Source organism: Rana temporaria, chromosome 3 (genome assembly GCF_905171775.1).
Source record: "Rana temporaria chromosome 3, aRanTem1.1, whole genome shotgun sequence".
Lineage (NCBI taxonomy): Eukaryota > Metazoa > Chordata > Amphibia > Anura > Ranidae > Rana > Rana temporaria.
The window spans coordinates 426,899,338-426,917,274 of record NC_053491.1 but is presented as its reverse complement, the minus strand read 5'-3'; the positions used below and the strand labels follow the sequence as shown (position 1 = coordinate 426,917,274).

The 17,937-nt window shown below is 43.6% G+C and overlaps 1 protein-coding gene across 3 annotated transcripts in view; it reads left to right on the top strand.

Annotated features, from left to right (window-relative positions):
* CAMSAP3 (calmodulin regulated spectrin associated protein family member 3) overlaps positions 1–17,937 on the top strand; it is a 142,395-nt gene that overhangs the window by 107,937 nt on the left and 16,521 nt on the right. For 2 of the 3 annotated variants that reach the window (XM_040346264.1, XM_040346265.1), the window contains 3 exons: positions 9,075–9,213; positions 11,932–12,074; positions 12,185–12,260. In XM_040346264.1, the coding sequence (XP_040202198.1) occupies positions 9,075–9,213; positions 11,932–12,074; positions 12,185–12,260 (358 nt within the window). Of the gene's footprint in view, positions 1–4,024; positions 4,073–9,074; positions 9,214–11,931; positions 12,075–12,184; positions 12,261–17,937 lie in introns of all 3 variants that reach the window. The other variant, XM_040346263.1, reaches the window with a different exon arrangement.

Genomic DNA, 17,937 nt, shown 5'->3' with positions numbered 1-17,937 from the left:
CAACAAATTTTATAGCAATATGGCCGCTGAACATGCATTTAGTGTAAAGTGTATGCAAAAGCAAAATTGTTATTAATTGTCTTTGACCCTATCACTACAGGGCAAAACTAAAGTAAACCCAGGCTGTAAAAAAAGATCTGTATACTTATGACTCGTTTCCACTGAGCGGATCGGTTCGGTTCGGTACGGTTCGGTTCGCTTTTTTGGGTGTTTCCATTATGAAAGCGTGCCATAAAAGCGAACCGTACCGGACCATTCTGGGTCCTGCTTCAGATGTGGGGCCATAGAGAATGGAACGGTTCCATTAGGGCGGACCTACAAATACATCTCACTGATTGGTGGATGTGCTAGGCTTTTTTTCTAAACCTTGCATGGTCCCGGATGGTCCGATTTGCAGTGGAAATGCTCTGCAGAATAGACCGGTCCCATTCTAACCGCTCCATTCTTTCTGACCCGAACCGATCCGTGCAGTGGAAACGAGGCATTACTTTTCTAGGGAGCCATTTGGCAAAACTCCACTGCATTCATAATTACTGGCCACTGCAAGTATTCAACAATAACTCGGTTATTGAATACTGCCCCCCCTGCTGTGCGCTGTGGTTTCTACATCACTACATGAAATACAAGCTCATGGGAGAAACCACAGCATGCAGCAGGGGTGTTTTAACCAAGAGACTTTTGGAAAGGTAGCAGCAGTAAACACTATCTTCTTTTAAACTGACCATAGATGGATTAAAATGTGGCTGGTTCAGCAGGGACCATCTGAATTTCCATCCATCTATGGCCATTTCCATTCTAGAGAAATTGATCTAATGATCTGCTTCTCTCGAATTGGCTTGTTGACAATTTTGCCTTCAATCAGCGCTGCAGCACTGATTCGTTTTCTCTGACACCACAGGAGTCCCCACTGTCAGAATACAGTAGCATAGTGGGGAGGACTCCAAAATACTGAATAGTAGTCATTGGGAAGCAATGACAGCTGTAAAGTTTGGATTTCCAATAATTTTATGTAATTGTGAAATACAGAGAGAGAATCTGCCCTGAGGGAAGATGGCAATAAACATCTGACAGGGTTTCTAACTGTTAATCATGAAAGAAAGAAAGTATTGGCTTTTAGATACACTTTAGGTGTCCGAGGAACAATAGGTGGCCTTGTAACAACAGTATCTTCAATTTTCTTATGTATATGGAGTTATTATAGTAACATTGTAAAATATGACTTGTGCATGCTATCAATATTCATTAGCACATGCTCTCTCTTTGAGCCAATGTATTATCAGCTGTATACATGATATAATGTTGCCCGTGGAACTATGTAGGCACAGCTTTCATACCACTGGGCATGTATTGGTTGCTGAGGAGGGTAATGGCATTCATTTCTTTCACTAATTTTCAGTACCTTACTGTATTTAATGCATTCTAAATATTAATTTGGCCCCAGGATGGCTGCTTGCATATACCGTGTGTAATAGAGAGGTGACTTGCACAGCATGCCATGAGCTTAAAATTTCATTTAGAATTTTTAATACCACTCCAGCCAACAGTTTTGGATAGAGTTAAAATGTCTGTCAGGTTTTATCTCTGCTTGTGACCCCCTTTAGGATGGTTTTCTTTTTTTCCTGTCCATGTGGCAGCACCCACTCAGGAAATGGGGAGCGAGGGTGTCCCCAGTACAGAAAGGCACATGCAACAATTAAAACCATTATAAAAAATTCTGTCCCTTCCCCTTTGTACCACAAAAGGGGTGTTCTTATTTGCAGGATTGTGCCGCCAATGAGGCCAACAGACGGCACACATAGCGGGAAATTGGGGGTCAGCGCTAAGGCCGGCGTGTTTATTCTTTTCTTGGTGTTGCTCATATCACTGATCCTGTGTTTTTTTAATGAGGCTTTCTGTTTCTGCGCTTCATGACCAGCCACTGCGCCTGTCACACAGGAAGGCACAGTGGGCTGAGCCACTTTAGTGACGCAAAGCCTGTTTGCAGTGATGCTGATCTGGAAATTTTATAGACTGAGCTGTGAGTTGACAAATATGTCCGTCTCAAGTGGTATCCACCCCAGGCACAGCCCTGCTCATTTGTCTTTGGCTTCCTCAATTTATTATGTGCCATGTTGTGTCCAGTGAGTGGTGATATCAAAAACTGGGAGTTTCATTGGTTGATTTCCCTTTTACTTCCTGTCCCATAGCTAAAACAGGAAGTGAGAGGATATCCCTCCAAAATGAGGGAATTCCTGATGGTCACCAGGGTCATCAATTAATGTCCCCATTGGAAGATTTCCCCTCTATAACTGCACTGGGGACAACCCAAAATGTGTGATTTACTTTTTTTTACTCTTTATTTAAAGTTTTCAAAATACAGAAAAATAAAATCAGGGTAGGAAGGATTATAAGTAACAGCCTATGTTAGTGGCTTATGCCACATAAGGGCTCTTTTAAAGGAGTTTTTCATGCACTTTTGTGTTAAAAGCTCAAGAAAAATGCTTACCCATAAAATCAATGAATGTTTTCACGCTGGGTGCTTTTGTTGCAGTGAAAAAAATCCTCTTTGCAGGATCTTTGGAGCATGTTTGGGGAGCTAAAAAAAATTGCACCAAAAATGCTCCTCTCCTTTAAAATTATTAAAAAGTATTAAAACCGCATCGAAAGCGCCTCAAAATGCCCCCACTAAGCATTTTTAGTGCAGTTTTTGATTCGCATGTCCTTAACAACTTGCTCCGTGTGAAAGAGGCCTAAACTGATGAAGACTTTTTTTTTTTGTTTTGTTTTTGGAAATTTATTATAGCAAAAATAAAAATAAATGTTGTTTTGTTTTCAAACTGGTAGGTCTATTTTGTTTAAAGCGCAAAAAAACTGCGGAGTTGATGAAATAAAAAGAAAGCTCTATTTTGTGGGGGAAAAAAAGGACATCAATTTTGTTTGGGCACAGTGTTGCACGACCGCGCAACTGTCAGTTAAAGTGACACAGTGCCGTACTGCAAAAATTGGCATGGACAAATCTTCTGGTCCTTAAATATTTAAAAGCCACACCAAAAGCGCTCCATTAACGCATAGGAATTTTACTGGCAGTTTTGAAGGTAACCAGTGTGAAAGTGCCCTAAAAAAAACTTTTATAGTTAAATGGGGCAATACAACAGAAGCCAAAAATGGTAGCTCAATTAGTCTTTTGATGTATGAATTGCCCAGAAGTTAGGGGAGACCTAGTCATGGAAAATATCCAACCAATGTGAGTAAAATAAATCTCAAGAGACCATTTGGGATTTACCTTTACTAATAACAGTAAACAGGACAAATAGAGGGTTAATCTCTCTAACTAACAGGGGCACAGACAGCAATAAAACCTGACAGGGGTTCTAATTCACTCTATCCAAAACTAGAAAAAAAAGTTTTGACTTTAGTTATACTTTAAGATTTGGTATTTTTAAGTGTTCAGCTTACAATATGGGCTGTGACACTCGTCCTCCATGCTGAGCCACTTTTTACTGCGTGTGCATGCACCTAGGAGCTACATGCAGAAAGTGAATAGAAATAGATGCGCACGCAGCCGCTGCGCGGACAACGTTGAATGTCAAAATTTGAGGTGCGGGTGGGAGCAGGTGCATGGATCAGAATGCAGACACTGTGCGTTTTGGATCTGTGCACCTGTTTCTCCTCACGTGTCAAAGTTTGACATGTGACTCTGTCCATGTACGGCATGCAGCCACTGCATCTGCATTCACTTTATGCCCCCCTCCAAGAAAAAGTATTTTTCTAAACCTCTAATGATGTCAGTCTGGTTAAGCTACCAAGATCTGATATCCTATATATGAACCCTCCCGCTATTATCATTGCTTCCCTCAGGCTAGCAGCCATTTTTAGTTTCGATCATTATACCAGAGATGCTAATGACTATCCCCAGACAAATGCACTGCTGACTAAAACAAGGACACTTCTGCTCTAGGCCCTGCTGTCCAGACTCTCTGTCTGTCATTCCCTCTGATATAAAGCTGCCCTGACTTTCTCCGTTGCTCTTTTCCGTTGCGTTTAGCATGCCATCGCTTTTTGTTTAAAGGAGTCTGGGAATAAGCCTCCTGTGGTAACGTATTGTGCACGCCATCATTTCCAGAATTCTAAAACTTAGATTTTTTTTCTTTTTTATATTAAAACATTTATTGTAATTTTTTTTTGTTTATTTAGGGCAAATCTGAGTTTCCTCCTTTTATACACATGGCAAAAAATAACTTTTTTCTTAACCGATATGTTTGAAAGGCTTTGTACACCGCTAGCTTCTCTCTGATATCATTTTGCAGTGCAGAAATCCAGATTTGCATATTTTGTTATGTGATATCTCCTGACAGAAAATTTGCAATGAAACTTCCGCTGTAAGGTGTTTTACAAAGTGAATATCGGTGTTGTAGCTTTCTGAAGAATAGATATTTTTTTCTAAACCTTGTCATCAAGGCTTGTGACCTCACCTGGGTTATGTGAGGTAAATTTAAACTTGGAGTCCAGTGAACGTCAGTCTGATCAGTGCAGTGGAACAATAAGATAGTACTGTTGCCCAGAGCAACCAATCAGATTTTTGGATTTATTGTCTAACTTCAATTGAAAATGTGAAGTGGAATCAGACTGGTTACCGTGGGCAACCCATGCTGTTCTCTCTCCTCCAGGTCTTTTAAATCGACCTTTTATGCCTCTCTTGTCCTTTTCCACAGAGCTAATTTAAAGTGACCCCTTTCCTGAAAGAAATTTGGGAGCTGCAATTGTTAAACTCTTATGTTTAACAAATGTTAGTTTCCTGGCCCTTATGCTGGGTTCACACTATGTGAATTGGATGCGGGCGGATTTCCCCGCATCCAATTGGCATAGCAGGAGATTGTGACTGGCTCTCTATGGAGGCAGTTTACACATCTCCTCAGCGGCTCCGGCGGGAATTTCACAGGAGTCCTGTGCGTCTTTTGGTCCTTTTCAGGTCCGAATTCAGCCCAAAATTTGGGCTGAAATATGACCTGAATGGTGAAATGGTGAATGGAGACACACCAGACTCTGGCTGTGAGCCGCTGTATGTTCCAATATGAACTCAGCCTTACAGTATACTGAACCAGTACTCTAAAGTTAGTCATTTGTGGCTTGATTTTCTTTTCTTCCGTCTGTGGGATGAAGGAGTGAAAAATGGATTGCCCCATCCATGCTAAATAATGTGGATGGAGCAATCTCACTGGATGGGATGGGATAGAATTTTCCAACCAGCTTGGCTGATATTTGAATCAACTTTTGGTGAGTGTGTGGTACTTGAAGGGTCAATTCAGTGGGGACCCTCATAGAGCAGAGCTGTGGGAGGGACCCAGCAGGCCCAATCACTACTGGCTACTTGAGGAAAACTATAAGAAGGGGTGGAGACAAGACCAGTCACCCTGCTCAAGAAGAGAGCGCATCTGTCTTTATCATAAGGAGTTCCAGCTCTGAGGTAAAGTTTCCGGGGAAAATACACAAAACACATGAAGATTCAAGGAAGAATACACATGACTCTTGTATTTATACAAAATTTGCTTATTCAGGACTTCAGCTTTAAAGCAGGCCTGCCACCTAGAATTGCAGTCCTAATTCTCAGTCAGTCACCATCGACTGTGAGGGGAATCTCATCTGACACTAAGGTAGCTTGTAGACCATTGGCTCTGCATGGTACCCTATGATGTCATTGCACAATGGCCGGCTGGAGTGTCTTTGAGGCTTTGGGGAACCAGTTGCACAGATAGAGCCTGACAGATGGAGGAATAAGATAAGTATTACAGCTTACACATCTACCCCTAGACTTCCAGCATTTAACACTTTCAGTTCAGAGCTGCTCCACTGCAAGGGTAAATAAGTCAGGCTTTAAAGCAGGGGTTTCCAAACTATACCCGCCAGTTGTTCAGGAACTACAATTCCCATCATGCCTAAGTCATGACTGAATGTCAGAGTTTTACAATGCCTCATGGGATGTGTAGTTCTGCAACAGCTTGAGGGTTGTAGTTTGGATGGAGATCCCTGCTTTAAAGGAATAGTTCACCTTTACCAGAAAACTGCTTATACAGATAATGGGCATCTATAGATAAAAACAAACTGTGCAACTTTGACAAAAGTATAGGTGTAGGCTATTTCTGTATCTCATGAACCCTGACTGGAAAACTCCCAGAGATGGCGTAATCCTGTCCTGCCTTGTTGCTAGGATGTTTCTAAGAAACTCTGAATTGTTACGGTTCACTCCCACCATCACAGAAGCAAGCTCAGTAGAGAGAAAGCAAATTTGAGGGGGTTTGAATCGGAGAAAAAGCTTGCTCCTGCGATGGTTGGGGGTGAACAGAAACGGCGATGAGCTAGCGACATTCTAGCAGCAAGGCAGGCTGGGATGATGGGAATTATTCAGTCAGGCTTCATGAGTTAAGCAAATGGTCTACATCTATAGCAAGGGCATTATTCAACTTTGGTTCAAGCTGCACAGTTTGTTTTTTATCTACAGATACCTCTTATCTTCATAGGAAGTTTGGTAAAGGTGACCTATGCCTGAACGGACTAACACAGTACAATGCATAAAAATAAATAAATAAAATAAACACCACAACACTCAGTACATGCCTTTTGCTGTACTGTACAATGTGCTGGGATGCCATTCACAATGAATGGCACCACAGTACATCACACATAGAGCAGGTGCATCACTATGTGTTGTGTCAATGTGCGTTTTTTAGTGTGCATTGCCACAGTGCTTATGTGTGAATGGGCCCTGGGCCCTCATTCTTCTTGCTGGAACTGCTCTAAGTTGATTAAACATAACCTCTTTCTTTTTTTTTTTTTTTTTGCTTGGTTAGTACATTTTGCACACACCTTTGTCGTGTTTTGAACGGCTTTTTTATCAAGAAAAAAAAAATCTCTTTAATTTGTGTAGAGCTCAGACGCGAAGCTCATGTTCTCCAATGTAAACCTCCAACACATGATAATTATGTTGTCCTCGTCTTGTCCTTGACTTGACATGATGGCTCCCTCTGTGACTGACAACTTGTTGTCTGCTTTTCCAATCGGGCCATCTGCTACCCTTGTACGTTCCTTGTACACAGCAAGAACAGTAGAAACATGTTTTCATGCCGCTGTTGTGTTTAGACACTTGGACATCTAACATGGGATATCTTCCATTTGTATTAATGTCTGCTGGGTGGCCTTACTAATGGTAGCATACCCCCATAAGAGCTGTTGGTAAATGCAGTCCTTTTTCCCCCCACTTAGAGCACACACAACCAGGCACCCAACATTTTCCTCACTCTTCCACTGGGTTCCACTTTGTTTTTTTTCAAATGGGAACAATTAACTTGGATAGTGAGAGGAAGCATAGGATACCCCAATAAACTGTAGAGCTGAATAACTTGAGGACTCCTCAGCTTTCTGGCTTTACAGTACAAAAAGGTATGTCCCACAGGATCTCGATGCTGATGGTGACTAGTACTCCTTTTAGAGATTAAAAGCTACACAATGGGGGTTGATTTACTAAAGGCAAATCCACTTTGCACTTAGAAGTGCAGTCGCAGAAGATCTGAAATGAGGGGAAGCTCTGCCAATTTTATTATCCAATCATGTACAAGCAAAAATGCTGTTTTTTTTTTTTTCCCTTGCGTGTCTCCCTCAGATCTACAGCGACTGCACTTCCAAGTGCACTTGTAGTTCAAAGTGGATTTGCCTATAGTAAATAAACCCCACAGTCACGAACTCTTCCGAGCTTAGGCCGCTTACTCCCATAGCCATAGGATCATCAGTTGCCTTCTGCCGATATCCATCGGGCTCTTCCTAGTGAGGTAGATACAGACTCGCACCACCATAGGACATCTGGACTCTTTCCCACCAATTTTCTCCTAGCTATCTCCAAACCCAACTTGATCCCTGGACTCAAGCTTGTGAATAGGCCTCCAGTTAAGCCTAGCTGTGACCTTGGTGCCTTCCTAACGGCTTCTTCTAGAAATCTGCCCCAAATCTCCCCCTGCACAGGTGTCCCCTCCAGCAGGACTGGACCCTGGAACTCTGCTGCTCAAGCCTCATGCTATTTATGGGCTCTCTCCCACCAACTGGGGATGCATATAAATATTCAGGCTGTCCCCTTTCTTCTTCCCCCCACTATGGTTCTAGAATCCTCTAGAATAGGGGAGAAGTAATCGGAGCAGCAGCCTGTGTAACACTGAGCAGGCCTAAACAATCCACCCCTGTTCCACCGATTACAGAAGAGCTCAACTAAATTGACCTAAGCCTACACTACTAGGAGTGTGCTACACTTGTAATGTCAGACATTTTAAAAGGGACAGGCTACGCAAGTTCTCATTGGGAATACTGGACCTAATCTTAGATAAACATTCTCCCCACTTTAACACTTCTTGGTTCACCATGAAAAAAACAGGATCAGAAGGCAGCCATCTTGTGCTCTAAAACTCCATTCACAAATGCCATGACTTCACTTTGAGGCATCTGTAAATCATTAGAGTGGTTCAGTAATTGGTTTTCACTAAATCCAATTTGTGTAAGTAGTACTCCTATTAAATCAGTCCATGGATTAAACAAAGTGCGCTTCTTTTTTTTTACTTTATGCAATAGGTCTTTCTTCCACCCGTGTAAAGGGAAGAAAATCAGATTTGCCGACCATTTCTATTATTTTTGTGGATGTCCTATTCAACTTAGAAAAAAAAGTTTAAATTCCTATATGCATCGTTTCATTTATTTTTGTATTCCACGGCTTGCTGAATGTATGTATTGTGCACTCACCCTTGTAGTGGCTGCATGTTCTGTACACGCACCGGCCTGTATAGTCTTTGATGTGCGGCACACACAATTTAAATTGTAATATGACAGACGTAGTGTTAGATCACACTATGTGCATCACGCTGTAGGTTTATAGAGTTTTTTTTATTTTTTTATCAGTAATTGGTGTCTGTAAAATGCTTGCTAGGGGAGGTATCCACACTACTAGAGTTATAGAGTGGTTTATAACTACTAGTGCATTATGTATTACACAGCTACACAGTAGATAGGTGTAGAAAGACGGTAGTATTAAATGTTTAAACTGCCTGCTGTTTCTCTGCTAGATCCGGTATCGAAAGGACAAGGCGCTGTCTAGGCAGACCCCTTGCTTCACCTCAGTGTCTTCCATCAGAGACCTGTCTAATGGGAGTGCACTGGCTGCTACTGTCCACTACTACTGCCCCAGCGAGCTCCGGCTGCAAGGTAAGTACAGATTTCATGTGTGCAAATCATATGTGATTGGAATAATGCACCGCTGATGTAAAATATAAGCAATACTAAAGGGGTTCTATGGTTGTCTGAAGGCTGGAAGGGTAAAATCTGACGTAATTGCTTGTGTCCTGTTTGTTAATGGAACCCTGCCATAAGAAGTGCTGGCCTTCTGAAAATGCCTATATCTGGGTGTGGTTAGTGAAGTTGCCAAACTCCCCGACCTGCATACTTGTTCTGGTTTAGTGAATTAAACCATTGAAACCACTGGATTGGCATGACAATAGGGCAACTATCATAAGTACCACTTGCCTATTTAACAGGTAAATGTGCCTTTTAGACACCCGGGCCATATGCAGCCTATCTGATCTGGGGGTGCAGTCTAAACAGTCGTGGGGTGTAATGTCAACAGTATGAGAGAGATGCAGGGACAATGTTCTTCTGCACCACAAGTCACAAACTGGAAATAACATTTGACAGTGCAGAGGTGGTGCAGGAGTGAACAGGGAACACTACTATGTATTAGGCTGTAGATTAGGGAGATTAACCAGAACCTATGCCTCCTTATATCAGGTATTCCTTTCAAAGTCTCCCCTTACATCCAGGATTCTCATCAAAGTCCCTCTTTACATAGCTGTCCCCATCAGGGTTCCCCACTACATCCACTGTCCCCATCAGGGTTCCCCACTACATCCACTGTCCCCATCAGGGTTCCCCACTACATCCGCTGTTCCCATCAGAGGGCCCTGCTACATCAGATGTCCACATCAGGGTGCCCCCCTACATCAGATGTCCACATCAGGGTGCCCCCCTACATCAGATGTCCAGGGCTGGACTGGGACAAAAATTTGGCCCTGGACTTCATCCAGACTGGCCCACTTTGACAGGTCTCCCCCCAATGGTGGCCGGACAACTCCCACACCCCCCCCGGCCACCCAAGCCCCCTCTCCCCCTTCACTAGCCAGTGGCGAAGCTAGACATTATTTCACCCGGGGAAAATAATCAGTTCGGTGCCCCCCATTATGGGACAAGATTAGGCAGAAGTGAGAAACCCCCAGGCCATAGCTGTTGAGTCAGCTGTCTTTCCCCTTCCCCATGCTCCTCTGGTCCTCCCCCTGCTTCTCTGTTCTCCCCAGGTGAGCGCTGCAGGGAGGGAGAGGAGGTGAGCGCTACAGGAAGGGAGAGACAGAGGAGCGGAGGGGGGCGGCGGTCTGCTGTCACTGAAGCCGGCCCACTGAGCCATCGGCCCACCGGGAAACTCCCTGTAGTCCCAATGGCCAGTCCATCCCTGCAGATGTCCACATCAGAGTGCTCCCTTGCATCAATCGAAATACCTCTTTACATCAACTGTCCTCATCAGAGTGCCTCATGGATCAGTGGATGCACAGCCTAGTAAATACTATGATTTTTTTTTTTACGTTCAACCCAGCAGGCTGAGCGGAAAAAAACTGAAGAGATCGGGAGGAGATCCTGTACTAACAAACTGATGTTAGTACATCGATCTCCCCGCTGAGCTATTGTGTTCTGACAGGTTGAAGGCCCCCTTACCAGAACACACAACGGTCAACACTCTCAGCTGTTGGCTCTAATTGCACTAATCGGATGCCGATCAGCAGACCATTTTTGCTCATGCTCCTTCGTCAAAAGCTGGTAGTTCGGTTGGCTTCTGTTGGCCCGTCTACCACTTGAATGTCAACCGTTTTCTATTGAACTGCCCAATACTGTCTGATATTTGGCCTGTGTGTACATGGCTTTAGAGACCGGCGGGGTCTCCAGCACCCCTGTCATACAGCACAACTATTAACGGATTGCCCTCTGCATAACACATCATGTGTGTTCGCTTTAAACCCAAACACGCATGAATTACACAGGTTCTGAGGTTAATTTTAATGCATATAAGGCACCAATTTAGTTTATTTACCACCTTAATTGGCCACAGAACCTGTGTAATATGTGTGTAGTTTTAAAGGGACGAGGTGGCAACCACAGTGCAGCGGCAGAAGGGGTGGGCTTTAATGCCCACATGCCGTACATATGCATCATTGGGGCGACTGATGCCTCTGTGCTGAGAGTGCACTCGCATGCCGTTACCGGGACAGAACTACAAGGATAATAATCATTAGGGCTCTTTCACTCTTGCGAAGTTGCGATGGAGTGAATTTCCACTGAATAGCGATCTGCGTTTGGATTGCTTTTCAGGTGGCATTTGATAGGTGATGAGGAAATGCTATAACACCTGCTCACTGCCTGATTTGACCCTAAAATGTCGCATCACCAAGTGCTAGTCCCATTGAACTCAAAAGGCGAGATTGATAGATTGTACCACCTGTCAAACTCTTTAGTTAAAAATGCCATGGCCACGAAGCAAAGTTTTGCCACCAAGTCATCTGTACAGTCCCATCTGGCTGTAGTGGGACAGTTCAGATAGGTTCACGGCGCAGCCGCCAGTTTTTACCATCCCCCCAGCTGCCCGTTTTCAAAAGAGTAATTTGTTCTTTTTAGGCCATAAGATTTGAAAATTACCGTCACATGGCTGAAAATACAGAAGATAACGATCCTTATCCTTGTGGAAAGCTTTGTAATCTTTATCACTGCTGAAATGTACCCTGGATAGCATTAGTAGTTAACAAGGTTAATCTGTTGTGCTGGTTTTTAATTGATAACAGAGATCATTGCAGCTGCTACCATTATAATTGTGTCTGTTTCCTGCAGATGTCTGTCTGAAGGATACTATGTCCGTAGCTGACAGTCTGTACAACCTGCAGCTCCTCATAGATTTCTATGCCCAGCATCTACTTCTTCCACCTTGTCCACTTTCCCTGGAAGACTTGCTCTATGTGCCCACCGTTCTGCGGGTAAGTAACGGATCACACCCTATGTATACTGCTTTTTACCCACTTGTCATAAACTATTATACATGTTACCTCTCATATGTTAAATTGTTTTCCTTTGTTCTGGTCATCAGGTGAATCTTGTCGCACTCCTAGCGGACCTTTATTACTGCTTTGAAGTCACTAAACCAGAGTTTGTACAGCCTAAAGGTATGCATTTCTGTGGGGCTATCCAATCTTCTCACAAATCTCACCTGTAAGGTAAACGTTGTATTGTCATAAACACTTTTGGGGGGATTTTGAGGGTTCTTCAAAACGTTTCCGCAGTTTTTTTTTTTTTTTACTCGATTCGATATAAAAAAGTGCAGAAACTTTTTGGTAAAGTCCTAGTGACACTTTTTTGGTGGCATGACCACCAAATTAATAAAAATCCCTGCTACCTGTTTTTGTATGTTTAAAGCGGAGGTTCACCCTAAACACCCTAAAAACATCTATATACCATTACATCCAGCATACTTCCGACATCTACAGTATGCTGTTTTTTTGTTTTAGTTTTTTTCCGTACATACCGTTTTATTGTTGGCTTTCCCCCCGGCTTCCGGGTTCTGGCTCCCGCGGGACTGGGCGTTCCTATTCAGAGGTTAGATGATTGACGTCTGGTGAAAAACTTTCCCTGGCGCATAAGGCGCGTCACCAGTTTTCCGTAACTAGCCGACCTGCGAGTCGGCTCTATACGGCGCTATACGGCTCCTGCGCCCGCCGTGTAGAGCTGACTGCGCAGGCGCCATATAGAGCCGACTCGCAGGTCGGCTAGTTACGGAAAACCGGTGACGCGCCTTATGCGCCAGGGGAAATTTTTCACCAGACGTTAATCGTCTAGCCTCTGAATAGGATAGCCCAGTCCCGCGGGAGCTAGAACCTGGAAGCCGGGGGGAAAATAACAATAAAACGGTATGTACGGCAAAAAAAAACAGCATACTGTAGATGTCGGAAGTATGCTGGATGTAATGGTATATAGATGATTTTTAGGGTGAACCTCCGCTTTAAGTACGTGTGGCAGATTCAGGTAGTTCTTAATAGCGCTTACCTTTACAAAATTGCACAATTACTGCATCAAATTAAAAAATAATTAACTCCAGTTCTTACATAATGAAACTGGGGGTAATTAAGACCAACTCTAAATTGGCACACAGAAACCGAGTGCTTGTCTCTGTACGCTCTGTAGCAAGTGGCATATTCGCTACCACCAGTTTTGTCAAGGCACCTTCCCTATAACCAGGAGCATCTGAACAGATGAGCACAATCCTTGTGCAGCATTGGCAAGCAAGAAGCAAAGCCTTCATGTAGGGTAAACTAGATGTTATACATGAATATACACAAAACAACTTGTGAAATGCACATTTAAAATATTTATATGTAGCACTACCCCCAAAGGAGCTGCTGGTTTAGTTTGGGTTTTGCACGTTACCTCCAAATTCGTTGTCAGGGGAAGAAAGTCTGTAGAAATTGCAATGTCCACACAAGATGAAAAACCTTCAACTGTTAGGTTTTATTTTTGTTGCATAAAACTTGTGAAGGAAGTAAAGAGTATGGAGAGAAGGGGAAGGTTCAGGTACGCGGTACAGAAGGTACAAAAAGTATTGAAAGTTCCAGTATTCACCACTCACTCCTGAGAGGGTATTGCTCACCCGGATAAACCCCTCTCATATGGCCTAGCAGCCGGGATGATGCACGGACAGTATGAGAACAGTCTCTGCCACAGACCATCTGAGAACGAAAGATGGATAGCCAGGAATCCTCTGCCACAGGATTTTAGTCCCGAACTTCCTGCCTTACAGCCAAAGAGCCTTTAAGCCAATTTGGCGGACTGTAAGATAAAATTGAGTAGTGGATCCCTTGTTAACGAAATCACCAGGCCTATCCAGAGACATCAGCCTTCGTTGCTTGGTCTCCTCCAGGGCAGATCTCCCACCGGTCTCCTTCATTAAAGCGGAGGTTCACCCTAAAATCATGTGTATACCATTCCATCCAGCATACTGCCGACATGTACAGTATGCTGTTTTTTTTGTTTTTTTTTTCGCTGTACATACCTTAGTATAGCTATTCCCCCCACGACTTCCGGGTAGTGGCTCACGCAGGACTGGGCGTTCCTATTCAGAGATTAAGTGATTGACGTCATGACAAAGGCTTCCCCTCGGCGCATAAGGTGCGTCACCAGTTTCTGAGAGAAGCCGAACTGCGAGTCGGCTCTATACAGCACCTGCGCACCAACGTTTGGCTTCTTTCGGAAACTGGTGACGCGCATTATGCGCCGGGGGGGGAAGCTTTTGTCATCACGTCAATCACTTAGTCTCCGAATAGGAACTCCCGCTGGAGCCACTACTCGGAAGCCGGGGGGGAAAATAGCTATACGGCGGTATGTACAGCGAAAAAATAAATAAAACAGCATACTGAATTGACCCTAGTATAGGTATGTATGAATGTGTGTTAGGGACCTTAGATTGTAAGCTCCTTGAGGGTAGGGACTGATGTAAATGTATAATATATATAATGTGTGAAGCGATGTGTAAAATTGACGGCGCTATATTAGTACCTGAAATATTAATAATAAATTGTACAGGCTGAGTGGCCTCAGCCTGTAGCTGGCACATAAATGAAGGCCCCCCCCCCCCCCCTGAACCCCTCTTAGGAAAAGGGAGCATTGACTACTGGAAGCATGTCATCTCCGTGGGAACCTGACACAGGGAGGTGAAGTGACTCCGTTTTGGATTAGCTACTAAGACACGAGGTAACTGGGTGGAGCCTGAACTCTAGAAAAAGGCTATATGCAGGGACACGCCCCAATACGCTGAGGAGATTCAGGTGCCATAGGAGTTGCCCTTCCACCCGCCTGTTGTGAGGTTCATCACAGCTTTATTGGTGGTTTTTACCTTGCCAGCAATTGATGTTGCTTTCTGGGCTATGCCCTCAAGTTTAAATATGGGATAATTTTAATGCCTATCTGGCACTGATGGTGAAGACAGGCTTCTTAGGCCCCTTCCAAACAGGGCGGGCTCTGCGGAGAATCTGTCTGCTGATCCCCACTGAGCAGGCAGATGGCTGGTCCATGTCTGCTATGCTTATGCAGAGCAGACACAGCCCGCTCTCCTTTATGGGCGGTCGGATGTAAAGGGTCCGCCATTTACAACCAACTGCCATCCGATGCGCTAGATCTGGGATTCACAAACTACGGCCCTCCAGCTGTGGTAGAACTACACATCCCATGAGGCATTGTAACACACGGACATTCACAGACATGACTAGGCATGATGGGAATTGTAGTTCCTGAACAACTGGAGGGCCGTAGTTTGAAGACCCCTGCGCTAGATGGACGGGGAACGTTTTTAGCAGATTGGATTGGATGTCGGCTGGTGTGAACAGACACATGTCCGTTTACACCCGCTGCTCCATAGAGGAGAGAGGAGGGTCCGATCAAGTCTGCCTGAAAAACTGCCGAAATGGACCTTATCGGTCCACTTGTGTGAAAGAGGCCTTTGACTATGGGGTTGATTTACTAAAACTGGAGCACCCAGAATCTGGTTCAGCTGTGCATAGTAGCCAATCGGCTTCTAACATCAGCTTGTTTAGGTTGACAATAAGGCTTGGCTCCACTTATGCGACTTGAGACTTCAAAGTCGCATGACAAGTCGTACCCCATAATTTCCAATGAGTACCGTTCCTATCGGTGCGACTTCAAGTCGCATCGACTTCATAGTAGTCCCTGCATTACTTTGGCCCCACTTTGATGCAACTTCAGGTCCAGGACCTCAAGAATACACAGGCATTGCTTCAAGTCGTGTCAAAATTGCTGCAAAAAATTGCGGCAAAATCACATTACTTTGCGGTTGCAATAGTGGGAACAGAGCCTTTAAACCAGGAAGCTGGTTGGTTTCTATGCAGAAGTGCATCAGACTGTACACTCTCCAGCTTTGGTAAATAAACCCCAAGGTGTTTATGTTATGGATGCTCACGGTATACCTGTGACTGGAATTGTTACTTGGTATATTTGGAAAGTTGTTTATTTATCTGGAAAGTTCAATAAAGCTGTGGCCTTGCGCTATTTCCAACCTAATCAGCCTCTGTGTCCTTTGGGGGGGGGGGCAAGGTTTTTTTGTTTGTTACTAGTCAGTCATAAAACAGCCTGTGCTTCTCAGCAGTCATACTATGTGAATGAGGTCTAACTGTTTTGGGAAACCATTAAATGAGGATTATTATTTCAGATTTATTATAAATATTCTGAATGGGAATTACATTTGTTAAAGCTGTTTTATGTATGAATGTGAATAAGGCATGTCTCTGGTATACAGTGCCTGAAAAAAGTATTCATACCCCTTGAAATGTTCCACATTTTGTCATGTTACAAACAAAAACGTAAATTTATTTTATGTGATAGACCAACACAAAGTGGCACATAATTGGTTTTCAATTGTTTTTTTACAAATATGTGAAAAGTGTGGTGTGCATTTGTATTCAGCCCCCCTGAGTCAATACTTTGTAGAACCACCTTTTGCTGCAATTACAGCTGCAAGTCTTTTTGGGCATGTCTCTACCAGCTTTGCACATCTAGAGAGTGACATTTTTTTCCCATTCTTCTTTACAAAATAGCTTAACATTTTCAAGTCTTGCCACAGATTCTCCAGACATTAGGTCTGGACTGGGCCATTCTAATACATGAATATGCTTTGATCTAAACCATTCCATTGTAGCTCTGGCTGTATGTTTAGGGTTGTTGTCCTGCTGGAAGGTGAACCTCCACCCCAGTCTCAAGTCTTTTGTAGACTGACAGGTTTTCTTCTAAGATTGTCCCGTATTTTGCTCCATCCATCTTCCCATCAACTCTGACCAGCTTCCCTGTCCCTTCTGAAGAAAAGCATCCCCACAACATGATGCTGCCACCACCATGTTTCACAGTGGGGATGGTGTTCAGGGTGATGTGCAGTGTTAGTTTTCTGCCACACATAGCGTTTTTTGCTTCTGACCAAACCACTTTTTTTCACATGTTTGCTGTGTCCCATAGCTTCTCGCAAAACTGCAAACATGATTTGTTTTTTCAACAATGGCTTTTTTCTTGCCACTCTTCCATAAAGGCCAGATTTGTGGAGTGCACAACTAATAGTTGTCCTGTGGACAGATTCTCCCACCTGTGGAACTCTGCAGCTCCTCCAGAGTTACCATGGGCCTCTTGGCTGCTTCTCTAATTAATGCTCTCCTTCCCCAGCCTGTCAGATTAGGTGGACGGCCATGTCTTGGTAGGTTTGCATTGTGCCATACTCTTTCCATTTTCGGATTATGGATTGAACAGTGCTTCATGAGATGTTTAAAGCTTGGGATATTTCTTTATAACCTAACCCTGCTTTAAACTTCTGCACAATTTTACCCCTGAACTGTCTGGTGTGTTCCTTGGCCTTTTTGTTCACTGCAGTTCTCTAACAAACCTCTGAGGGCTTCACAGAACAGCTGTATTAATACTGAGATTAAATTACACACAGGTGGACTTTATTTACTAATCAGGTGACTTCTGAAGTCAATTGATTTTCACTGGATTTTAGTTAGAGGTATCAGAGTAAGGCTGGATTCACACCTATGCATTTCTTTGTGCTTTTTGCATTTTGCAGATTTGCACTACAGATCGTGTTCCATAGGAAACCATGTTAAATGGGATGTAGTGCAAATCTACAAAATGCAAAAAGCACTAAAACTGCATAGGTGTGAATCCAGCCTAAAGGGGGCTGAATACAAATGCCCGCCACACTTTTCACATATTTATTTGTAAACAATGTTTGAAAACCATTTATCATTTTCCTTGCACTTCACAATTATGTGCCATTTTGTGTTGATCTATCACATA